The sequence below is a fragment of the Glycine max genome, chromosome 9 (genome assembly GCF_000004515.6).
Source record: "Glycine max cultivar Williams 82 chromosome 9, Glycine_max_v4.0, whole genome shotgun sequence".
Classification (NCBI taxonomy): domain Eukaryota; kingdom Viridiplantae; phylum Streptophyta; class Magnoliopsida; order Fabales; family Fabaceae; genus Glycine; species Glycine max.
In genome coordinates this window covers 20,353,753-20,381,277 of record NC_038245.2, presented here as the reverse complement: position 1 = coordinate 20,381,277, position 27,525 = coordinate 20,353,753, and the positions used below count along the sequence as shown (strand labels likewise).

The 27,525-nt window shown below is 31.4% G+C and overlaps 1 protein-coding gene and 1 pseudogene across 1 annotated transcript; both read left to right on the top strand.

Annotated features, from left to right (window-relative positions):
* Positions 1-599: 599 nt before the first annotated feature.
* On the top strand, positions 600-2,292 carry LOC100777717 (piriformospora indica-insensitive protein 2-like; annotated as a pseudogene).
* An 11,895-nt stretch (positions 2,293-14,187) lies between these two features.
* LOC100777194 (probable protein kinase At2g41970) lies at positions 14,188-17,895 on the top strand. Its single transcript, XM_006587139.3, has 8 exons — positions 14,188-14,327; positions 14,809-14,970; positions 15,550-15,803; positions 15,901-16,027; positions 16,119-16,392; positions 16,670-16,802; positions 16,935-17,021; positions 17,516-17,895. Exons 2-8 carry the CDS (start codon positions 14,871-14,873, stop codon positions 17,639-17,641), a joined length of 1,101 nt encoding a protein of 366 aa, XP_006587202.1. The 5' UTR covers positions 14,188-14,327; positions 14,809-14,870; the 3' UTR covers positions 17,642-17,895.
* The last annotated feature ends 9,630 nt before the right edge of the window (positions 17,896-27,525 follow it).

The window sequence follows — 27,525 nt, the reverse complement described above, 5'->3', positions numbered from 1 at the left end:
CTACAAATTTGACCCTTGGGATCTTCCAATTGAGACACATACATGTGTCTTAGTTCATATTACACTAAACTTAATTAGCTTGGCTCTATATGTATATATACTTCCTTAATTTTTGCATAAACACAACAAGGAAGAGGTCAGTTTTCTTGCTCGGCTTTTTGTGTTTCCTCCATTCCCACTATCCTTCTAAGTTTGAGCATAAATTTAGGATCTTGTTCTTTCTTCTTGATACTACAATCCGTGTTCTTCCAAAAACAATTGTAGTTTTCTGTAAGGGCCCATGTTGGGGTATTTGTCTGGATACTACCCACTTCATTGCTAAGGGATATTCAATCATCTGTTTCAACTTTCACCCTTCTTTATCTTGCATCTTTTGTTATAATTCATTTGAAGATTTTCTTCCTCTTTATTTTTTCTCTTTCCTTTTTTTTCTAAAATGAGAAATGCACATGTGATACATCAAACCATAAGATGCACTTGAATTCAAGGGTTGAAGCCAAGTACCTCTTAGTACTTGTGGTGGTTGTTTGTATCAATTTTGCTTCATCCATCTGGAATTTCTCCTATGCTTGATAGTCCTATTTTGACGCATTAGCACCATGAAGAGAATCAAAACTATTAGTCATGCCATATTTGTGATGTTCATACTCTCTCTAAGTGCAACATGTGGACAAGAAGACCTCGATATTTTAACTCCTATGGAGAAAGTAGAGCTGGAAGCTCTATACTCCACCATTGAAAGCTTTCTTGGTGATTCCTGGAATAGCTCAGATCTCTATCCAGATCCTTGTGGTTGGACTCCAATTCAGGTACCTTTTACTGTAACTTGTCTAAGCAACTATTTTGTACTGTGCTAGAGATAATGTTTAGAAAATTCAAATTTGTTTGTGTAAGGCTATGGTTTCTTGATGAATGTCACAAGGAATAATATAGCTACAAGGTTATAGTTCCTGTTTGGTTAATGACTTGCACAAACTTTTTCACAATCAATAGTTCCTGTTTTACTCTTGAAGATTTTGGCTAATTGTTAATAGGACCATATAAATAAGAGTTTGCACTCAATTTCATAAATGAACTCTGAGGTGAACCTAAGCTTTTTAAATTTTGTTGGATGCCAGAAAGGTAAAACTATAATCCCTTGGCTTAGTTCTAAAATTGATCATTCATCCCTTGTATCAATTGTTTCTCAGTAGTTGTCCTCCCCCCTCTTTTTTATTTTACTACCCCTTCAACCATGTAATTAGAACTCTTTGCAATTCAATACTAAATTGTAACTTAACTAGAACAAGGTGATTAATTATTTACTTAATTGTGTTTTCTGTGTTTGTTTTCTTCTATAGGGGGTCTCTTGTGATCTATTTGATGGATTTTGGTATGTAACTACCTTGAACATTGGACCAGTCCATGATAATTCTCTGAGTTGTGCTCAAGATTTGGAATTTAGACCACATTTATTTAAGCTTAAGCACCTAAAATCTCTATCCTTTTTCAATTGCTTTCCATCACAAGACATGTTTCCAGGTACCATCCCCACTGGAAACTAGCATAAACTAGCTGGCAGCTCATAATCATTGGAGTTTAGATCAAACTCAGGACTCATCGGAAACATCCCCTTATGTTTTGGTGTCCTCAAGAACCTTCAATCACTAGTAATATTAAAAAATAGTGTAACAGCAGAAATACCATCAAGCATTGGCAATGTCATCAAGTTGAAGAAGCTTGTTCTTGTTGGAAACTATCTTACTAGTAGGATTCCAGATGTTTTTGATAGGCTAAATGAGTTATTAATCTTTGACTTATGTAGCAATTCATTATCTGGCTCTTTGCCTTTGACACTTGGGAGCTTAACTTCAGCATTGAAGCTTGATGTCAACAACAACCACCTTATGGACCTTATGAATAATAGGTTCATTGGATGTCCAACAATCCATTAGGTGGAGACATCAGATTCTTAAAGTGGAAAAACCTCTAAAATTTAGCCATTTTGGAGCTATCTAACATGGAATTGACAGGAGAAATTCCTTAGTCTTTATCAGAATTAAAGAGGTTAAGGTTTTTGGGACTTAGCCGCAACAACCTCACAGGGAACCTGTCACTAAAGCTGGAAACTCTGCCTTATCTCAATGCACTTTACCTTAGTGGAAACAATCTCATAAGGCAGAGCTTAGCTTCTCTAAAGACTTTTTTGGAAAAATGGGAAGGCGTTTTGGGGATTGGAACAACCCAAAACTTTGCCAACAAATTGGACTAATGTCATCAAGCCATGTTCCATATGAGGTCAAGCCATTCTAGAAAAAGGTCAATTTGTTAGAATCTGATTCAAAAAATGAGTTGATCAATGGGGATATGAATGAGACTTTCCATTATTTGACCTTTATTTTATCACCTTAACTCAGTTTTGGTCTAAGACAAATGATTGAGCATAATTGAGAATTGTAGCTAAATTTCAGATTTTATGCTTACTTGACCTATCTGTCTTGCGCAAGGCCTAGAGGACACTATAGAACTCCAAATGGAACATGTGAGTAGTCCCTGGAAGCGAAAAAGGATCTTCAATTTTGTTACAAATAAGCTTTGGCCAATTCTGCCATTTCGAGGGTCAAATTGAGCTCGGAAGTCAAAGCCTATGCACTTGAGTAATTGGGTTGTGAGTTTGGGCTTTGTTTTGTGTAATTAGTTTAATTAGGTAGATTAGATGAGCCTAATCAAGGCCCATCCATTGCTTCTGAGTAGACACTCTATATATTAGTGTTAGTTAGTTAGTTAGTTACTTCATTTTTGTAAAAAACGGAATTAGTTACTTGTTGTGCAAGCTTTCTCTTTTCTCTCTTTTTCTCTTAACTATTCTTCATTCTTCTTCCTTTTTTCACTTATGTTATACCATTTTCTTACACAAAATTTTGTGTCTTTTCCATTGGTGATGATCATGGAGGGCTAAACATTCAATTAATCCAAGGATCCTCTCCAAGCAAGGCTGAATTGATGTCCATGGACAACTAAACAATCAATCAATCCAAGGATCCACTCCATGCAAGGCTGAATTTGAGTTCTGGTTTAGTATCTCTAACCTTTGTGAATGCTCATCTTTCTCTTCAATCCTATTTGCAATTTTCATGATTATGATTATGCTTAGGATTGAAAATGGATTAGGTTATGGATTCATTTCCTAATGTCAAAATTTATTCACAGATTGTTTGGATGATTTTCCAACCAAATTTGCGATCTCAAACAATTCAGAGATTGATTTGATTGAACTTTCTCTAATGCATTTGATTGAACTTTCACACTGAACATAACTTGTATTAACTATGATAATTCGTTTTGCATTGGTTTGGTGAATTGGATTGATGTTATTCAACTTGATTTGTATTCTATTTTTGTTCTGTTCTGTTTCTTCAATTCCATTTTGTGTGTTTTCCCATTCCTTTATAGTTGCTTACAAACTGTTTGATAAAAATCCCTCTTTCTGGTTATAAGTGAATGAATATAGGAACCAAATTGAATCATATTTCTGAGTTTGACCTAGGTTAATCTTGTGCTACAGAATTTCCTAGTTTTATTTGCTTTTGAACGATTCACCAATCGTTATCATCTTTATAGACTAGTTCATTCGCTCCTCACTAAAACTAGGTGAAGTCCTCATCCAAGTTAAGTGGCTTCATCCTCATCAAGACACTTTCAAATTAAACATAGATGGCAACTCTATTGGGAATCTAGGTTTGTCGGGTTTCGGGGGTGTAATTAGAGATTCAAACTTTCACTTTATAATTGGTTATGTCAGTGCTTGTGGTGTTATATCTAATTTGAATGTTGAGATACAAGCTATTTACCATGGTCTAAAGATTTCTTGGTCCAAAGGCTTGCAAAAGTTTATTTATGAATTTAATTCTACGACATCATTAGAGCTCATCTCCCATGGTGTTTTGCTCACTCATCCATTAGCATCTTTGGTGGACATGATCAGATTTTACATAGCTCAAGATTAGAGTCTTTCCTTCCAACATACTCTAAGGGAAGGATGTAACATTGCGATTTTCATAATTAATGATTAAGTGTTTTAATTAAATTACAAGAGTAATTAAATTTAATTTAAGTGCCTGTAATTAGTTAATTAATTATGAAGTGATGATTTGTGTTGTTTATATTTATGTTTATGCTTAAACCATGTTTCATGTGTGATTAGTTGGTTCTTAGACTGTTTGGGCCTTTAGTAATGGGAGTTAAGTAGGTGAGTTTAGTTTGTTGTGGAGTGTAAAGAGAAGGAATAGGAAGAATCATAAACCTTCCCAAAACCCATTCGCAATCTGAACCAAACTCATAAACACACCTTCTTTCTTCTTTCTTCTTTCTTGAGAGGGGTCTCTCTTTGGAAGCTTGTATCCTTGATTTACCTTGTTCAAGAAAGCATCTTTCTTACCCTTTTTGTTGGTTGTGGTTGTGTACAATGGTAAGAATCCTCTCCCCCTTCCATTTGAAGTTTTCCTTCGTAGAGCACCTTTGGGGGGTTCATGAAAGTGCTCATTTTTTGGGTTTTAATGTTGTTTTTGTTTGTTGATGGGTTTTGGGTGGTGATATGTTGTGTGGTGACTGGGTGATAGTGGGAAAGCTCTCATGTTGGACCCAAAGCCCTCTCCTTTTTTCTCCTTCCTCTCAAAGATTGCTTCTTGGTTTATAGAGGTAAGGGGAGCTCACCTTTTTCTTATTTTGGATGCTTTGTAATGTTATATATGCTTTGTTGAAGCATAAATCTGTTGTTGTATATTTTGGGTTGAAAGGAATAATTTTGTTTTGATGAAAGATGATGTCTTGACTTAAAAATCATAACTTTTTTGTAGTTCTAAACCATTTTAATCGATTACATCATGGGGTAATCGATTGAAATGAGCTCCGGAGGTTAATTTTGGGTTCTAGGCTGATTGTAATCAATTACATAGGTTTGTAATCGATTAATTTGAGCTCAAGGACTCCTTTGTTGACTCAAGCTTTGTTGTAATCAAATACAATGGTCAAAACTCAGTTGTAGAGTCTGAATCTAGAAAATTGGCCTTCAAGAAAGTTGTAACCGTGGATGTTAGATAACTAATGCCTTTAGTTTCACTTAAAAATGTAATGTATAACTCTAGAAATTATTAAATTAGCGGATACAGGTTAAGTTGTCAGTAATAAGTAAAAGTTTCATATAGATTATAATTTTAGGCATAGTATGCTTCCAAAATAGGTCTTTGAGTGAACATAAAAGTTGGAGATATTCTTCTTAGCTTTCAAATGAGACAAAAATCAACTTAATTCAATCAGTATACCTTTATTTATAATGTTTATAAGATATGAATGTCATAGGTGCATAATAGAAAATAAAGGAGATAGTAACCCAAAACTTATGAGATCTTTTGATAACCTTAAACATGAAGTGGAAAGTTGTTATAATGGTATAGTGACGCATAATTATAATGATTTAATTAGTCTATAATCTTATTATTGAGAATATTATATTGATGATGGGATAATTATGCTAATTGATGACTTGAGTTGTGTTGGTTGACTTCTTGATGATGATATGAGATGTGGTTGAGATGATATTATTTTATGATTAGAGTTGACTTTATGATGAGTTCATGAGATTCACATTTATATGATTTTTGGTGAGTTGTTTGCAAGAATTCAAGATGTTGGAATGTCTTGCTATGCTTATTGAACTATAGGTGGGTTCATGAGTGTGATGGACATATGAATGGTGAATCTATGATATTACAACCTTTCATGGTGTTGGTACTGGTAATGAATTTGTGATTATGTATGATTCCTATGGATAATAATCTTCTTTTGAGAACCATCCATATGTGTCAAAAGGAGTTAACTATATCATTTAGGAAGATTTGTTGTTATTGGAAAATTGTATAATTGGGAGGGCGAGTTCCACGCTAGAATGTCACCTAACTAAAGCAACGTTAACCCAAGGGTCTCACCTAATGGGGTATCTTCCTAAGTATCACCCTTAGGTTTTGACTTCAAATGGTGTGTCAGAGTGGTGATAACTATTTTCCAAAGAGGTTTAGTGACTTTTTAGTGTATATGGAATGGGTTATTGTTGATGGTGAAACTTGGATACTTGAGACTGACCATGAGTGAGATGGTGGGTACATAGGTGTTGTACCTAAAACCTCAAGTAATCTAAGTGTAGTTGTTGGTTGTTAGTAGGCACGTGAGTTTTGGGTGCTTCGTGAGCCCTCAACCTATTCCTGAAGTTTTTTATGGTGGCTAACACCGAAGGGGCCTATAGAATAGATGGGTTAACAAACTCCTAGAGAGGTTAAAGTTAATGCATACCTTATCAAGGTAAGTTACTAACCACGCTCATCTATTTTTTTATAAAACCAAAAATCTTGTTTAGGTTTAATTCAAGTCACCCCAAATGGTCAAGGTGTAACTATGTTAAAGGATGTACTTGGGTTAATTGCTCTGTAGCATAAATCTCTATGGGGTCGAGTCTATGTTTGGTTCCAATGATTGATGAACTAGTGATGATGATGTTTGATGGATAAGTCATGGTGACGATGATTGATTGACTAAGGATGATGATGGTGTATGATGATTAAGTTTTGATATGTTGAATGACGAACTGATGATTGTTATGATATACTTTGTTATGTAAATTCTGAGGCATATGCTTTATGTATGATTTCTATATGTTTATGTTATATGTGTGATGATAATAGATCGTGCTTTAATTGTTAAGTTTTATTCTATTTTGGTATGCTTGTTTTTTGGTAAGCTTACCCTTGCATTGATGCACGTGTGGTTCGTATTGCAATGATCTTGTATTCGATGTATGTGGGGAGCAGATGGCCAGGAGGTGGTTTTATATTCTTTGGAGACTTCATGGATATGTGTTCCTGGATGTGAAAGTGTATTATCCGTTTACGTTTCATCTTTAGGATTATGTATAAGGTTGACCAATTCAAAGTCCATGTAGTTTTCCCTAAAGAGTTGTTCTATTTATATGCATGTTCGGAGGAGGTTCGGAATGCTTTGATGTTGTATATGATCATGTTAGGTTGGAGTGCCATAGAACACATGGTATTTTTCGTTGTGTATATATATCACGTGAATTTTTATCTTGATATCTAGAATTTTAGCTTTTGGGCCTTTAAAACTTCAAAAGTCAACAACCATTTTATAATGAAATTGATAGAAGAGTTTAAAATGAATTAAAATAAAGTCTTCCGCTTAAGTTAGTTCATAGTTTCATGTACCAGCGATGGGTTGTTACAAAGGAAACTGTGTAGCAGATGGTTTGGCCAAGAAAGAAGTTCATCTTCAAATATCTATTTTTGATTTTTTAATGAGTTCCATCATGCATAAAAAAAATAATCGTATTCCTAAGAATTTAAAATATATTTAAATTTTATAAAAAAAATATAATTGCTCATGTAATGTAATGCATATTTATTAATTAATTTTATGTTATATTTTTGTATAAATATACACTAAAAATGTAAAGATTTTGTACAATGTCAATTAATTAGAAATCATTATGTATGATTAGTTTGTTAACGTGTATAATAATTATTTAATATAATTTCTGATTAATTGATAACATAATGTTTTTACATTGATAATGCATATAATTAAAATTTAAATGGCATACATTTGTTTTTTTTAAAAGAAATAGAATAAAAAGCTTAATTTTTGGGTTAAATTTAATTTTAATTAGTACAAAAAGTCATATATTTGTTTATTTTCATTATTTTTTGCATTCACTTAATAAGTAGAGAGAAATTTATTTATTTCTTCTTATTTTTCTATTGATATAAATAAGATTTATTTTTTAATTTTTCTTGGAGACAACAAGCATCTTTCACAGGAGGACAAAGATAATTCTGCTTAAGTTAAATAAATTTTTTTTAAAGGAACCTGGATAAGATTATTAAGACTTAGGGTCCATTTGATTTGCTAAAAAGTATGGTATTAGATAACACAAATATGCATTCAGCAAAAAAAAAAAAAAAAAGACAACACAAATATGATTGTATGGACATGTATTTAACTTGTTTTATGTGATGATATGATATGGTGTTTTACTTTTGATTGTATTGTTATATAGAATTGTCCAAAAGTGATGTGATAATTATGTTCTATGATAATAATTATTATGTGCTATATTTATAAAGATGAAGGTTATTTCTCTTTTTTAGATTTTGTTGAAACTATATAAGTATCAAAATGTCAAAGATAAATACTATTGGAAAGGAGTCACTAAGCTAACTATATGAAATGGATCTTGTATTGTTTAATCCATTAAAAGAAAGAACAACATAAAGACAATAATGTTAGTATAACATAGAGTACCCAAGCATACAACAATATAGTGGAGTTGTTGAATAAATCATTGGGACCAGGAAAAGTAAATGCATGATAACATAAAAAATAGGTTAAAAATGTTGAAGGATAATTTAGCTCAAGCATATAACTTATTCAATAACTTAAATGGATTTGCTTGGAATGTCATCATGCATGGATTGAAGAAGAAGTTTGGAATGATTAATTAAGGTATGCCAATTTCTATTAGTTACATGATTGTATTTTTGTTAACTTGTGACATCTTTTATTAATTATATCAATATATAAATGTGTTTTGACTTTATGTGTTCTACACAAATAGCCAAGAACAATAAAATGGAGGAGGACCCTAATGAAATAATATGACATCATGAAAGAGTTGTATAGTGCAGATAAAATTACTAAAGAAATGTAGAGACAATAAGAGACAATATTAAACATCAAGAGAAGGGAAAATAGCCCCTCCATGATTCATTAAACAATTTTGGAATGTTTGATGCAAATGTTCAATCAATAGATGACATTTCATCCTTTCTTAAAAATTGGAATCTTTTAGTTGGACACTGATTAAGGAAACTAATCAAGAGAGACTTGCATCTAAAGAGGAGTTAGCGTAAAACACAATTGACTCAGTGGAAAAAAAAATATGAGAAGATTATCGCTAGCCTAAATTCACCAGCAAAAGCAGTCAACAACAACAACATTATTTTTGAAGAACATTATGCACTTGTTGAAAGACAAGTTCAAATTACAAAAAAAAAAGAAGAAGGTATTAGCAGACTCAAACAAAATAGGTCAAGTCACTAAAAGATGAATAATGAGTTGGAGTTTAGATGTTTTGATGTTTCTCTTTGTGCTATCCTTTTGGTATTATTATAAGTTATGGCAAACAAGTGATGATAACAAGTTATATGATAAAAAATCTATGTTTATATGCACTATATAATTCTAATGCAATTTTTATAGTGAATTTGCTTTATGGAAAGTCATAATGAAAAGAGTGTTTTAAACTTTGTAAACAATGTATCTAACTTTGACAAATTTAGTATTGTATGAACTTAGGCACTTTAGTCAATAAGAGAATTTCTTTGAACAAAACTTGTTATATATGTCATGTCTAACCACACTATAAATGATTTGTTTGTAGGCATCTACTGAGTTATAACAAATGATATGGTGTAGCTGCTAAATGATATGAAGTTAATTCGACAATATTTCTTTTTTTCCTTTCTTGGTATATTTTGCTTTTCATATTCTCCTGGCTCTATTTTTCATATTTTCTTTTGTAATGATTCATTAGTTATGGTAATTGTTCAATGGTTTCTTTTCTTTCTAGGTGTTGGTTATGATGTATTAATGGACTTGTTGAAATATATTCACCCAACATATGTACTTAATTCATGTTTGATGATTGGCAACATTGTGTATTAGATGGCAAATAATGAAAAAGGGGGATACACATCTCATTTGTTTGGAGATATAAGGTTGGCCTGGTGGTTAGGAAAGGGGTTTTAAGTGTGAAGAAAGAAGGAAGAGAGCGAGGTCACAAGTTTGGATTCCTTACACTGACATTTATAATAAAACTAACAAATTAACATTTATCGATAAAAAAAATGTTTCCATTTGCTTAAGTCATGAATTATTGCATTAGTATCGTAATTTTACTTTTCAAAGTTACATATATATATAATAGTGTCTATATTGGTTTCATTAGTAAATAGTTTTTTTTGTCAACCAAATAAAATACTTCATTAAACATGGGTACACAAAATACCCATAGTTATTACATCATTATCCATAAATGAAAAAAAAAATAAAAAAGAAATAGAATCCACCACTTTAGGGATGGTTACATGTTATATTAAGTAGCACAATCCCACTAAATATGTTGTAACCAACCAAAATATCAATGACATAATCACTTTTTGCTCAAAATTCCTCCCCATCCATGAATGCTTCCAATCAACATTTTATATTTTTGTCAAATATTAGTTAATAGTTCATGTTGATTATAGCTTTGGTGGGTGGTTTTGTTATTTACAAATATGATTTTTTTAACATATTAGTGCATGTTTTCCTTATTATTATTTTGAACTATTAATGCATTCTATTTTATGGAAAGTGAAATATGATATTGTATCGATTATTTTACTATAGTTATAAAAGTGAATGCTTTGGTTACTATTAAATAAAAAATGAGGTACATTATTATTATATTATGAGGGTAAATATATCCTTTTATGAAATAATTTAATTTATTTTCTTTTGTATTTCAATCCAACCAAACAAATGAACAAAAAATACTTCTCTTATTCCAAACAATACATATTTTCACCTATAATTCACTATTATTTTATTCCTCTCTATTTATTTCTATGTCATTTTAATAATTATGATTCCTTCGAACCTATATTATGGTATGAAATATTTATATAATATAATATATTTATGACGTATATTACATAATAATGTAATATAATAAAACATAATATAATTTTTTGAAACAGATTGCAAAATGGTTAGTGACATCAACTCGAGTTCCAAAGGTTCAAATGATTTCCATGTTTTTATTGCTAAATATAGAACATCTATTTCTTTACTTCCAAAACTCTAAGTGAGTTTAGTCAAAAGACAAGTTAATGTTGTTTCTCATAAGTTAGCAAGAGTATCAACATCTTTCGCTAGTTCTCATGAATCAAGTTATATTCCACACATTTGTATTACAAACTATCTTTAATGAAATGATATGAGTTTATTTCCTTAAAAAATATAATATTTATAATACATTTTAAAATATACAATAATATATTTTATTTTACAACATATAATGACAATATCAATTGTATTAAAATAATTAATATTAGAAAGAACATTAAAGTAAATTTGTCATTATTTTGCTTGTGTTGTTCATTGTCCATCAAAAACAAAAATTTGCTCTCAACTTTAACACTTCTCTTGTGTTATTTTCTTTATCTTGTATTTTAGTGTGTATCAAATGCATCCTTGAATTCAAGATCATTTATTAAACTATTACGATGTTAAACCAATTTATTTCTATCATTCTTTTTATTTTCTATTTTGTTTTCTCTGCTTTTCACTTCAAATTCAGAAATGTTTAAATGAATAGTTTAAATAATACAATGAAGTAAAGAGTAAAATTATTGTATAAAGCCATAAAGTATCTTTAAGTTCAAATAATGTCAATTTAGCTTCAAAGATTAATTTTATACATGAATTTATTTTATTATTATATTTCATATTTACATACTTTTTTTTACGTAAGAGAATAAGAAAACTAAGAATCCCTCATAATTTTAAAGTATAAAATATAAGTTTTAACTAAATTATAATTAAAAATGTTAGGAAAATATATATATATATATATATATATATATATATATATATATATATATATATAAATACTTATAATTTTACATTTTCATAATTTTTGTGAATATTACAAATGATGCAAATATATGATATATTTTTGTGAATATTGATAGATGAAATTCTACCGTACAATCCAAAGAATATAAATATTATTGTAACTTAATATCTATCAATGAAGACACAAATTGAGAGTTCCTATCAACAAGGAGATGAATTAAATTTATGGAACATGCAGGGATTGCATGTGTGATGAAGGATGGAAAGTTACAATTTGGTAAATTGCAAGATGAAGGCATAGATCATTGGAAAGATCTAAAGGGTAAATGTATCGAGTTGTGAACATTCCAATGGTCAGGATAACGTCCTTGAGTTGGAATAAATCATGTAAATCTGCTAGATAACCCTGACACCTAATCTGCATTACCATGATTGATGTAGAGTATACCTCTAGATGGAGTTGTGATGGCTCAGAGCTGAAACATTGATTGTTTCTCGAGAATGATATTGATAATAAAGGTATGGATGTTAGTGTCGAGTGAAGAGAGGCACACGGGCTCCTAATCACTTTCCAAAAATCCTAATGATTAAGGATAACCTTTAGAGGAGAGGGTATAGATCCATACGTGTGATGAAGAAATTTGGATTGTTCCTCAAGAACTTAGGTCTAACCCTAGAATTCCCATTATATTTTACTACCATTTGTTTGTTATTTATATTATAGTTTAGTCTTGCAAACTTATTGTAAAAGTGATTGAGGTTATATATATTCCTACTCCTTTTTCTATGTGTGTTTTTCTTTATTTTGTTTTATTTTATGTATGAGTAGATGATGGATTTATTCCACATAGTGTGGAACATCCACATTTCATATAGCCCTTATGGAAAATGGGTGTATAACGGACACACCAACATCAACACATTTTATGGATCCATCACCTTTACTATTTTGGCTCTAATTGCTAGTATTGTTGGCTTTCTATGACTAGTTTTACTTTATGGACAAATTTATATCCTATTGCTCTGGGGGGATATATTAGAGCTACACCACCCCCTCACCCACCACCTTCTGCTCCGAAGTATCATCCCATGGATGATGTCATTTATGTGCCTGATTCCCCTGCTCAGCGAGATCCATCTATTGACAATGCAATTCCAGAGCCACCACCCTTTGTTTCCAATCATACCTGCTCCTATTGCTTAGTATCATATGCCAATGGATTCGCTTCCTCTATCTAGCATGGTTGCTGACTTGTCGACTTCATCTTCTTCTTCTCCAACTTCATATGTGCCCGGCATGATGACAAACTTGTTGACTTCATCATCTTCTTCTTCTAATAGTATCGATCATCATGAGGATAGGGGAGATGTGCCTGATGGATCACATGCATGATATGGATGATGCTAACTTGGATGACTTAGAGGAGACAGAGGCAAATCATGGTAAGGACTTCCTTTGAGGGATTTGACACTTTCCGTAGTTAGCTTTTTGGTACTTTTAGAGTATATTTTGGGGATTGTAGACCGTTAACAGCTCTGAGCTAGGCCTTCTTATTTTAATTTTGTATATAGGGTGGTTAGGTGTTTATGATGATGTACATATTCATGGTACTTTTTATGTTTCTGTTTTTTGGGACCGGGACTATTGTATCAAACTAAGGACAATAGTGTATGATTATATGTGTGATGATGTTGTATGATGCAAATCAAACAAATGATAGTAACGCGTGTTTATAAATATGATGATATATGATGCAATACATGTGTACACTATGATAATGATGATATATGATGTACTTTTATCATTCATTTAATTATTTAGTCTATTTTAATTAAAAATATATAATGTTTAAAGTTTTAAATAAATTGATTGTGCATATTTCTTTGATAATTATAAATTATTTTTTAATTAATTTTTCCAATTTTATTTAAGTTTTAAAAAAAAATATTTGAATTTATATATGCATTATAGGTCTATAAATTCATAAAACATGCTATTCAGTTTTTTAAAAAAAGGAAGAAAAAAAAAATGTTGGCCTACCAAACAAGGGAAGATAATTACAAATATATATTTTTTTCTTAATTTCAATAGAATCCATTGGCATTGATTTTGGAGAAAAAATAATCCATTTACATTAACCTACCAAGAAAAAATGGAAAACATTGATGAATTTGAGTCATTTCATTTACAACTACGTATATTTGTATGAGTTGTAACATCGATATGGTGCTTGCAAGTGTGCATATTACCCTTTGACATGTGGTGTGATGAGAACAACAAATCATAGAGATTCAACATTAAAATAGTAACAAGCAAAGTATGTGCATCGTGGTGGCACATACACAACCCTCAGAAGTATTTTTTTTCGGTTAGGAGCCGATTTTCTTGGGAAAAAACATTGGCATGTGCTTTTTATCCAAAATGATGGTGCTTCATTTTATTTGGAAGGAGTTTGAAGAAAAACAATCAATTATGTTTTCTTCTTCTTCTTCCCCTCCATGTCGTTATTGTATATAATTTTATATGCATAATCCTTTAGGCTTCATCATCAATCATATATTGTCTCCTTGAGATTCCTGGCTTGTTCAAGAGCAAGCCAGAGGTAATTAATGTCTTTAGTTTATATTTTCAATATATTTGTTTCATTGTAGATTTCAACTTGATTAATGTTTTTATGTAAGGTTGCTTATGTAATGTTTTTAGGTAAGGTTAGCAACCTTTTTCTTATATTTGGGACATTTTTAACTCAGTGTATGATTAGAGCATAAACATGAAATTTAATTCTTAAGATAAAAGAATACAAAAACAAAATTGAAAGGGTTATATTCTCAATTCTTAGACAACCTTTTTTTCTTCTTTAATTTAATCTTCTAAAATCACAATTTTTATTCTTCTCTAATTTTACATTTGAGTGATTGTGACAATTTGTCATATTTGCATTTCATTATATTGTTTAGGATACCATTAAATCGTGGGTAGCTTTAATTTGAATTTCAAAGATTAGCTCTCATCTTCAAAACACTTGTCTCAATGAATTATTTAGTAAATGATAATTTGAGCATTAATTGTAATAATAATTTCAGGTCATTCATTGGATATCATTTATTTTGAATGAAATATTGAGACTACTAGACTATTTTGAGCTATGTTGTGTTGTGGAGGTGCAGAAGAGGATTTTGGCATTCCACCTGGAAATCAATATAATGCATCACCTAAAAAGGGTAATGCATATAATGGTGGAGGAGGTAACACTTATTTTTTTTACCTTAAAGGAATGTAATTAGCAACATGACAATTGATACTTGACACACATTATTTATTGAGCATTAAATGTTGTGTGACTTCATTTGAAGGGTCATGATTATGAACGTTGTTTGGAACAAGTGAAAAGACAAGCAATTATTTGTGAAAAATTAGAATTAAAAGAAAATGTTACATTACCTTGTTTGAGAAAGGAGAATTGGCAAAGAATAGAAAAAAAAAGGAGAATATTAAATATAAGTTTTATGAATATCCCTAAAATACATTCAAACTCAAATTAATTCTGGATTACCATGTAACTAAAATTTTCTCTAGATTTTCATTCCTCTCACTTATATATCATAGGAATGTATAAGTATGACAAATTGCTTAGCTATTTGGCACAACTTATCCAGAAATAAATCATAACTTTATAATTTAATATCGTAATTATTCGATTAACATTATCTCGACAAAATAATGACATAATGTTTGTTGTTCCTGCATGGTTCCTAACTATAGTTAAGTATCTTTAGTATCCTAGGTTAAGTCTTAATTTACATTATAGTAACCTTTGAATTCAGGAGGTGACAGAGGCGAGCCTAGGGGTAATGTTGTAAAAAATGGTGCTCCACAAAAAACATTGCCAATTGAGATACCCGCTATTTCATTGGATGAGTTAGATCGATTAACAAGCAACTTTAGTACAGAGGCTTTGATAGGAGAAGGTTCTTATGGGAAGGTTTACTATGCAAAATTGAGCGACGGTATGGAAGCTGCAATCAAGAAGCTGGATACAAGTTCTTCCCCAGACCCTGACTCTGATTTTGCAGCACAAGTATGTTTTTTTCCATTAATGATTTTAAATTCATTGAGTCAATGTTTTGGCTAGTGAAATTGTCATAGTTAACATCATGTCGCTATTGATCATGTAGTTATCAATTGTTTCAAGATTGAAGAATGAGCATTTTGTGGAGTTGATGGGGTATTGTCTTGAGGAAAATTATAGAATTTTGGTTTATCAATATGCAAGTTTGGGTTCTTTGCATGATGTGTTACACGGTAGGCCTAACAATATATATTAATAAATGACTTTCATATTGATGAAAAATTTATTGTGCTTTAGTTTACCACTAGAATTTTTATGTTGTAGGAAGAAAAGGAGTGCAAGGTGCTGAACCTGGTCCAATTTTAAATTGGAGTCAAAGAATAAAAATTGCATTTGGTGCAGCAAAAGGACTTGAGTTTCTTCATGAAAAGTGTCAACCTTCTATAGTTCATCGCGATGTTAGATCTAGCAATGTCTTACTCTTCAATGACTATGAGTCCAAGGTTGCAGATTTCAACTTGACAAATCAATCTTCTGACACTGCAGCACGACTACATTCAACAAGAGTCTTAGGAACATTTGGCTATCATGCTCCAGAGTATGCTTGAACTTTACCTTGGTCTTAGTTTGATAGGATATCCACTTATGTAAATCATGCATGTTTAAGTCTTTTTTGAATTAGACTTAAACAATTTTCATATAACTAAACATATAAATATTTGATTCCTAATGGAGAATATTATTAATTTTATGTAGACAACAAAACATAAGTAGAAAACACATCTTTAGAAGATTCAAGTTCCTAGCTTATATACATGATCATTTGTGTTAAAAATATTTTCATGTTTTACAAAATGATTTACTTTCATTATTAGGTATGCCATGACAGGCCAAATAACCCAAAAAAGCGATGTTTATAGTTTTGGAGTTGTGCTTTTGGAACTTTTAACAGGAAGAAAGCCAGTAGACCATACAATGCCTAAAGGGCAACAAAGTCTTGTCACTTGGGTACGTCTTAATCATCAACATATTTAGTCTTGGTTTGAATGAATCTACCCCTAATTTAATTTTTCCTAATAGCCTTAGCTTTTGTTTTCATTATTGTTATTCTTTTACTAATGTGATTTCTAACAAGTAAAGGCAACTCCAAGATTGAGTGAGGACAAAGTGAAACAATGTGTGGATCCTAAACTAAACAATGAATACCCACCCAAGGCAATTGCTAAGGTTAGCTCATTTGTTCTTTCTCTTCATTTGACCAATAATTGGAACATTTAGAATGACTTATTTAAGCTTATATGTAAATGGTTTATGACATTTATATAATTTTTTAATCTTATTTTAATATGATTATTTCAACTATTAAAATAAGTTGAAAAATACTAACAACATATTCACTAACACAATCTTTCTAATTCACTATTAATGGCTGAAATTTATTGAAAAACACAAATTTCTAGGGGTATGACTTTTATTTAATGAGTCTTTTACTTGATTTTGTTGTTTTCAATAATTTTTAACTAAAAGTAAAGAGGGTGTTGCTAGCATTTTCCAAATAAATTGTTTTTAGATTATTTTCAAAAGTTTCACAATTAAGCCTATAAATAAGCTCTCGTTTAGTAGGCACTTATTGAATAAGTGCTTAAGGTATCTTTACTCAAATACACTCAATATTCAATATAATAAATGGTGTGTAACTAATGTTTGGTATGATTATGTAGTTAGCAGCAGTTGCAGCACTTTGTGTACAATATGAAGCTGACTTTAGGCCAAACATGACTATTGTTGTCAAAGCTCTTCAACCACTTCTTAATTCAAAACCGACTAGTGTTGATCCAGACACTTGACTTTTTAGCCATAGATAATTAAGAATCAGAGACTAATCAGATTTTTGTGCAACTTGTTACATAATGAAGCCAATCTAATCTTTCTTTCATTGATCTAGTGGTTTATGTTAAGCTAAACAAATGTTGTATTTGTCTTCTTGATTCTTATACAATTGACGACATGTATTTTGTGCATAATGAATAAAGGAGACCATAATTTCCCCTTAAGGATCAAAGGTACGAAGAAGAATAAATCAAGATCCTTAGACAAAATATTAAGGTTGTGTTCTTTTTGTTTTATTTCACTATTATAATAATGATAATTGTCTCATGATGTGTGGGTCCAAACAATCAAGGTTTGATTAATGGATTTAAAAAGACGGGAAAATTTATAATTTACAAAATAATAGAAAACTATATCAATGTTTTATTCTTTTGGTCCATAATAATTGATAATTCATCATTTTTCAAAATTTAGAGCCTACGCTTCATAGAAATCTTCATTTTTGGATCATAACTTTAGGCTTCTAATTGTATCTAAATGACGGATATAGTCTCAAGTAAATAAGGCATTAATTTCACCAACATATTTTCTTGCGGCACCTGTAAGCATAAAAACCTGCAATATTATGCTTTATCAAAAGTTTTGTTAGGAGCAAAGCTTTTTCTTCTTAAACACTTGGATAAAATAATAGTCTAATATATGAATTCCAAGTTAATACTTTAAGCTATTTCTTAGAAAGCTACCTCTAAAGTCACAAATTTTGTTTTCAACAAATGTTGGCTTTCTTTTTCAGATGCAAAGTAGATTCTACTTCTTAACTTTAAAACTGTTTTCTAAAAACCTTTAGATAAAATGTTAGAGTTATGCTTTTATAAAACAAGGTTTGTCAAAACTAAAAACAATTATCCAACACATAAAACTAAATAAGAAGCAATAAAGATGAATACAACACACCAATGAATTATACTGGTTTACCCCAACCTATGTAACATCCAATTTTTTTTCGTAAATAAATTTAAAAAGCTTTTTAGTAAAAATAAATAAATAAATAAATATAGAGCAAATGAAAGGCTGAGTACCCTAGGTATAAATAGTTATGTTAAGTCAGGTGCCTCCTCTTCGCCTCATTTTGGTTTTTCTCTTTTCTCTTCTCAAAACTCTCTCTTTTTCCCGCAGACCACCAAACTTGTTTCAGAAAAACAATAATCTCGAACTCATTCACCGTTGGATCATCGTGAAATTTAAGCACCAGGTTCGCAACCCAATTCCAAACATTCTGACCGTTGGGAATTTCTATGTCATGTCTGAACTAAGAGAAATACCCTTCACATCATAGCCTTTTCCTTTCCCGCAGAAACCCAGAGTTGTCTCGGTAAAACTACGATCCCGGTTTCGTTAACCGTTGGATTGCTGTGAAATTATGATATGTTGTTTGAGATCCAATATCACACACCTACACCGTTGGGATTTGCAAAAAATGTGTATGGAGGGAGATGAATGCATCGCATGAAGCAGTACAAAATGGAAGCTTCAATCCCTTCTCTTTCTCTCTAATGTTTGAGAACTCTATCAGAGTAATCAGAGGAAAAATTGAGGAATCTCAGAAAATTCTTAGAGATGCCGCTATCGCTTTCAAAAAACACGTGAGTCCGCTTAGAGGTAAGGGATGAGTTATTCACAATTGAGGATTAGTGAGAACATTTGTAGGGATTCTTAGAGTATCAATTGGAATGGATTTTGGGGTGTTTCTGCAATTTTTATTTTGTCCTTATAATTATAACTGTGAATTATATATGAATTATATATGTTTAATGAACCATTTGATGTCCCAAAGAGAAATTGTTGTGAAATTAATGTGTTCTTGTGTTGAGTGTAAACCCTTAAAAAAATTGAGCTCTTTTTATTAACTTGAATTATATTCTAAATATTATTATTTTTAATGACTTATTTTATATGAATTATTATCTTATTATATTTTTTTCCACGATGATGATCAATATGTTGTGTGTATATATTTATTGTAATAATAAAATAATAAATTAAATAAAGTTGTAAGGATAATGCCTAGTGATAATTTCTTTTGATGTAACATTAAATTAATTATTATAAAAACTCTTTTGATTAAAAATAATGTAGCTTGATTTACTATATATATGTTTTGTGTCATGCAAATATGATTATTGTGTGTTGTGTATATAAGTTATGAGATGTTAAATTGTGGGAATAATATTTGGTTGCAAATAAGTGTGTGTGTTTAACACTTATGTGACAATGATTACGTTGTGAGCTATGAATTATATAATAACTTGACCAGTGTTGATGCACAATGTTAAAGAGAAATTGTAGGTTTCCTATTTAGGAACCAGTGTTAAATTGTAACGCAATGTGTTAAACGTGTTTGAAAATACGAGTGTGAGGTTGTGGGTATTGTATAATTCATGAGCAGTGTCTATGAATGAAATATGTGATGAATTATGAAATAATGTGTTGCTTTGAAATTATAGTATTGTTATTGAGATTATACCATTGTGATTCAGATCAAGTGTATGTGATAAACTGAGTATGCACGTGATTGAGATGTTGTGTGCATTGAGTTATGAACTATGAATTATACAATCACACGACTATAAGTCTCTTTAAGGGCGACGAGTTAATGTTAAGTCCCTTTTAGGGCGACGAGTTAATATTAAGTCCCTTTAAGGGCGACGAGTTAATGCTAAGACCCTTAAAGGGCGACGAGTTAAAACTATTTTGAGAACAATTGAGGAGTCGTGTGCTTTGTACAGTTCATAGATAGAGTTTGTGTGCTAAAATAATTTTAGGGGTTGGACCTGAATCAGGAAGGAGAGGCCCTGACGGACTCTTTGGAGTGTAGGCCTTGGGGGTCACCGGGTTTGAGTGCTCCTTTAAGCCTATGCTGATCCCATATGGTTGGAGCATTCTTGCAAAACATCGTGACCCTGACTGGTCTCCCTATGATCTTACTTAGTGAGAGTGACTTGACAAACCTATTGTGTGGTGTGTCTTGTTATGTACTCCTAAGCGCCCCAGGGTGGTTTTTCACTAACATGATACCACATTGCATATAGGATTGAGTCTTAGCATAACTGTTGCATACGCTTGCTAATTGTTTATTATGAAATTGATGTATTATTATGTCTTGATCAGAGTGTGTGATTCTTGTGTAATGTGATTGATGGTTGAAGATTGAAAGGTGAATTTTGAATGACAAAGTTGTGGAATTATGTGAGTTATATTTAAGTAAGTTTTATTTTGTTTATATGATATGTGTATCTAGTTGTCTTGCTTTTCTATTAGTTAAAATTGTGATAACTCGCTCCTTGTGTTATTTGTGTTTGGATCATGTGATGATCTTGAACTTTGTGTTCGGGGGAGAAGATGACTAGGTGAATCGCTTTAAGGAACCTTATGCTGAAGAACGTCGGGACACAATGCTCTGATAGGATGTGACAGTGGGACATAAGTTTTTATATTAATTGCACGATGTTAGTCTATTTTATTTTATCTCACTGATTTAACAAAATATTTTTGTAAATTTTGACGGCCATATTTTGAGCCGAATATGTTTTAGTAAGTTTTAATTGATAATAGTGAAGTGAATGTGAACCTTTTACCCGTGTGAATTTGGTTACCGATATTTTTATATATTTTGTTTATTTATATATATGTCAGGGTAGAGGGTGTCACAACCTAGGCTACGTCTAATTCCTATACTTGTAGACTTTCTCCACTAAGACCAAGCACAAAACTAAGATATTCTTTCTTGTGAAGTCTTCATAGGCTCCTATATCCAATATTCTAAATCTATGTAGGTTCCACTCAGTATTCTTTGCTCGCCTTTGCCATGAAAACCACAATCTAGTATTCTAAACCTCTATAGTTTCCTCTTAATATTGTTTGCTTTCCTTTGCAGGTAAAACCATAACCCATTATTTTAAACATTTGAAGGTTCCACTCAATATTCCCTTCTTGCCTCTACAAGCAACACCACTCGTATTCTCTAAGCCTTTGCAGGCTCTAGCAGAGTATTGTTTCACGAAGCCTTTACAAGCTTGACACCCTTAGTAGAAAATACTATTGGACTTATACCACACCTGCTCTGTTCACATACAACTTTAGAAGTAGTAATCCCCCAATTACTCTTCAGAGCTCTTTCCTCTATTTTAAAGGGATGGACACTACACCCTTTTGGGATGCCTTTTACTGAGGGCCCTCTAATGAAGATGTTTATAGATACTCTTTCGGATTTGACTCTAACATGGAGTGTTATGCTCAAGGAGGATTCTTCTAATAGAGGTATTTTGGATTGACTCTTTTCTAACCTTACCTTTTCTATTTGACACTCCTTTCTTGCAAGTTACTTTTAAAATTTGTATCCTTATATAGACCTTGAATGTAATAATTGTAGATGTCATTACATGAACACTAAAATTATCATGGGGGAAATTGATTTTGAGTCTTTAGAAAACTCTTCAATTTATTTAATTGATGAAAAAACTCATTAATTTTTACAATTTTAAGCATATCACCTAATCATCATAGATAAAACATCATTAAGTTATAAAATAAAGGTATTGTGCCTTAGAGCACTACAACATCAAAATATCTCAACGTAGTCAAAATAAGACTCAACGATTCCCTTAGGCGAATAAATATAATAAGATCCATAATCATATCCAATCCCTACGTTTGTTCCCACTAAAAGGAAACATAAATAGAATGGCTAAGGGTAAGATCTTATCCATAAAACCACCAACATGTCCACCTCAACCATGAATGGCATGCTCCTCAAAAGATGCATCATTGTCTGCTCCATGTCAAGCAACACGATCATCACAATTCAATAAAATGCAAGGGTGAGCTTATTGCAAAAAGAAACATAACATATAAGGAAATAAACAATATAAATTCATCTCAATACGAGTTTAAAAAACATCAACACTACTAATATGAAAACCTTTTCACAAATCACAACCGCCAAATATCAATTCATTCTTAGGTCATAAGTACAAATGCATATGTCCATGAACCATGATACGTTTTGCTGGCACTTTAATCCAAGGAGATTTTCACCTTTTGAGAGGTTAACCCAAGTATACTCCTTAACATAGTATTGTTGAAAATTAACGCTATGTAGGAAGTGCGATTTTGTTGAAAATTATATGAGTGTGAGTATTGGTTTACCTTGACAAGGCTTGCAAAGACCGTAACCTCTATAGAGATTCACCCACCTACCTATTTTATAGGCCCATTCAGCGTTATCCACCATGAAAACCTTCAACACTAGGTTGAGGGCCCACCAAGCACTCTCCACTTATGTCTACTCATATGCAATGCCAATTATCTTTGCATGCATGATATATCAACTTATTCAACAATCAACCTATACCATCATAATCATATTCACTAATCCAACACCATAGAAAGATTCACCATATCAATCGTCCATAAGTCAAATAACATATTCACACCTTGAAATCTTACCATCAAACACCACAAACCTCATTTGAATGTGAATTACATGATATTAGCATAAAATCAAATTTATTCACCTCATGTAAGTTCATCAAACAAGGTTAATTACATTTGGGTTCCATTTAGAGAATCATATTAGGACATGTAAAAGAAAACTAAGATTGTTGAAGTTTCGTGCTTAAGCCCCAAAAATCTTGTGCTTAGGCCTAAAACATATATTGCACTTAAGCCTCAAATCTTTATGCTTAAGCCTAAAAAAATGTACTACGCTTAAGCCACAAATTTTCGTGCTTAAGCCCCACACTTAAGCCTTAAACTTTCATGCTTAAACATGAGGTCTTACAACTTCGAGCAAAATTCAAAAAACCACTCCATGGCTCTCCAAATGGCACTCAATGTTTCAACAATTTTGAAAACACATAGTTTATAACATTCAAAGCCAAGGATCATCATTTAAAACATTAAACACATAAACAAACAATAATTTAAGCTTCCCTTACCTACTCAAACTCAAGGAATTAAATTTTTGAAGAAGGAAAGGAAATGAAGGGTCTTTGGTCCAAAGCTAGAAGATTTCCTCAACTCCAACAACAACTCTCGCTACAGGAGAATCCAGCACACCTCAAACCAACCAAGAATTTAGATTCAAAACCAAAAACTAAGCTTTTCCCATGGGATCTCCACGGGTGCTTTAGAGAAGAAAAGGAAGAGAATAAAGAACAAACGAGGAAGAGAGTGAACTTACCACTCTATAGGACAACAAAGGAACACCCAAATAAGGAGAAATAAGTCTTTTTTTAGCACAAACACCAAAGTTCCAAGCTCTTAAGAATGAGTTTCTTGGAGAAGAAGAATAGTAAGGAGAGATTTTGAGAGTTTTTTTCCCAAAATATAAGGGTTTAGGGAGGGTTTATGACCCTTGGAATTCTTTCCTTTCACACCTAAGTCTTGCTATACACACCTATCTCTCCAAACATAAACCAAATCCTTTCCATGGGATCTCCATGGGTGCTTTGGAGAAGAAAAGGTAGAGAATAAAGAACAAAGGAGGAAGAGAGTGAACTTACCACTCTATGGGACAACAAAGGAACACCCAAATGAGGATAAATAAGTCTCTTTTGAGCATAAACAACAAAACTCCAAGCTCTTAAGAATGAGTTTCTTGGAGAAGAAGAATAGTAAGAAAAGGTTTTGAGAGTTTTTTTTCCCAAAATATAAGGGTTTATGACCTAGAAAAAAAACACAAATGCCTTTGTAGCTTCTAAGCAACTCTCTTTTTAGTAGTTTTTCTTCTGATTATGCAAAATGGATGTCTGGAAAACTTTCACTGTAGGAGTATGAGATGTAGGAGTAAAGGACTTTGAAAAGTTAGATAGAGATATTGATACACAAGGGGTACTTAAGGAGGTATGTTAAAAAGAGAGAAGCGAAAAAAAAAATCTTCAGAGGGACGAAGTGATTGTCTCAGTAGTCACCATGTAGATCATCCAAAAAATCCCACATCATTCACTAATAAGTTGTAATGGAGTAAAGGAAGGGATAAGAACGAAAGATAGTTTTGAATGAAAATAACTAACTAGATGAAAACACAAAAGGGGTGTCAAATTGTGTTGTCTTTACTTTTTGAAAATATATTGAAAGATGTTGATTAAAGAAAATGTTTAATATGAGTATAAGATATTATAAGTAAAATCATTAGAAGGATTATGAGAAACAAATGTTAGGAAAACAAATTTTTAATCCCTAAGAGTTTGTGATAATTTATAGTATAAAGGGAAAGGATACGAGAATAACACTAGACATTATATCTTGGTTCACTAGTAATGCAAGAGCTACATCTAACCCTTTCACACATGAAGGATTTTCCATTGTAACTTAGTGGAGATACAAGTATTTTTATTTGTCTATTCAAGCTATTGTTTCATTAACCTAGTACAAATAGGTTACAAGCTACCTAATATTCTTTCTAAACGAAACCTTTTCATACTTGTTACAAACCAACCACGTATTTCCCCCCAATAAAGCCTTTCCAAGCCTTTTACAAACAACCAAGGATTTTTTTCAACAAATCCTATTTAGGCTTTTACAAACATGTTTAGAAGAACTACATGGGCATATGAAAGTGATGCACACAAAGATAAACATTTTACAAGTGAATGTGAAGGGCTACCTCACTCAAAACACTTTTCTTTTTTTGCTGACCGTGGTATTGGTACAAAGTTATCCTCGCCGAAAACAATGACAAATCTTTGTCAGGATTGTGAGCGCACTCAAAATGGATATTCCCCTCTTAAGGATCAACCTAGATTCGAACCCTAGACCACTTAGTTACGGGACACAAGTTGCTACCATTTATGTCAACTGTTGTTGGTCGCCCAAAACACTCTTTAAGATAAGAGTAAGAGAAATGCTTGAGAAATATTCAAGATTCAAGATTTTTTTACATGAAGGGAAAAATGAGAAGAGGAAGAACTCGCCAATCACTAAGAAAGTTACCTACCAACTTAAAAAGAGATGGAAGAAAATCTTGTATTGATTATAAATCATAAAGTGATGAGTGTCTTGAGCGGAGGAGAGAACAATTTGGATGATGGGAAAAATATAAAAAATGAAGGTGTCTCCTAGGTTTAGGGATTGCCCCCAAAGGATGGGAGGAGAAACAAAATGAACTCTTCTCAATAAGACCCACGACTGAAGCACTAAACCCCTCTAAAACTTTTTTTTCTTTTTCTATTTATTTTCTTTTAAGAAATTTTGTAACACATTCACTCTTTTCTACCCTTTTTCAAGCACAAAACAGAAGGCCCATTACAACTCTACCCACAATACTCAAACAACACATGGTATTATATTTTTTAAAATATAAAAAATAAATTAAATTTCTCTTACAATCTAATTAAAGTCATACATTGAAATAAAATACTATCATCTTACTCCTTGGTATATTTTTGCTATTAATTGTGTTTTAATTTATATATTAGCATTTTTCTATTTGTTTTCTTTTAAGAAATTTTGTAACACATTCACTCTTTTCTACCCTCTTTCAAGCACAAAACAAAAGGCCCATAACAACTCTACCCACAACACTCAAGCAACACATGGTATTATATTTTTTAAAATATGAAAAATAAACTAAACCTCTCTTACAATCTAATTAAAGTCATACGTTGAAATAAAATACTATCATCTTACTCCTTGATATATTTTTGCTATTAATTGTGTTTTAATTTATATATTATCATATATTTATATTACCATCTTATTATGGATACGAATCTCAAATTTTTATTATCACCCGTCAAAATATAAAGTTTTTTTATGACCTTATAAAACATAGTGATCTTAATTATTATTAAATGATGATATAAAGTTATTTAATTATAAGCAATAAATGAAAAATAAAAAGTTTTTAAATTCCATTGTTTTAATGAGTGATTAAATATTTATTGATTGTTTATTTAAACTTGTTTATAAAGAGGAAGCAACAGTTTATATGTGTTGAATCGAAATATTATTCCTTTGATTGTAAATTATTTTGTCCCAAAAACTCCCAATCGCAGATCCCATTGTCTCGTCCATCCACATCACATGCACGACACTTTTTTTACCAGCGTAGCGTAGGGACATATAATTTCGCGCTTCCTTCCGAAAATAATGAACATAGTGTCGTCACCGAAAATAATGAACATAGTGTCGTCACCGTTGTAGGATCACATTCTATTTGATCTATTAACAAAAAAAATGACCGTATTATTGATTTATCGTTTTTGACTTCTGAGGAGATGTGCTGCTCCAAGGAGCATGGAAATAAAATAGAATAAGAATATATCAGAGTGCCTTAAATTTGCGAGTTTATTATTTTTAGTTTTTGAAATTAAAATTAAAATTTTTTATTCTCTAAAATTTATAAAATACTTTTGTTTTGTTTTTATTGTGTATTCATACCATAAAAAATTAGTCCGGAAGGAACAAAAGAAACATGTGTAAATTTGAGGGACTATTTTTTTTTAATTGGAATGACTAAAAAAGAGATCCCAAATTTAAAGAATAAAAAATATATTTAAAAAGGTAAATACACAAAAAGTATTGTAGCCTTACAATAAGGTAAATGTTTTTTTTTTCATATTATTAAAAATATATAAAGTATATTATAGTTATAATTTTTAATTAATAAATATTTTGAATATATAAATTATATTTTAAATTATAAAAAATAATTTAAATTATTTATAAAAAGTAATTTAAAGTAAACATAAAAACGTAAGAGGGTAGTTTGAGATGATTGAGCAATGAAGTTTAGGGGTGGGGATAGGCTAGACCAGGTCAGGCTTTGAAAGGTCTGAGCCTAGTCTACGATGAATTTTTGAGGCCTGCCCCTGGCCTATAGCCTATCAAAGGCTTTTAT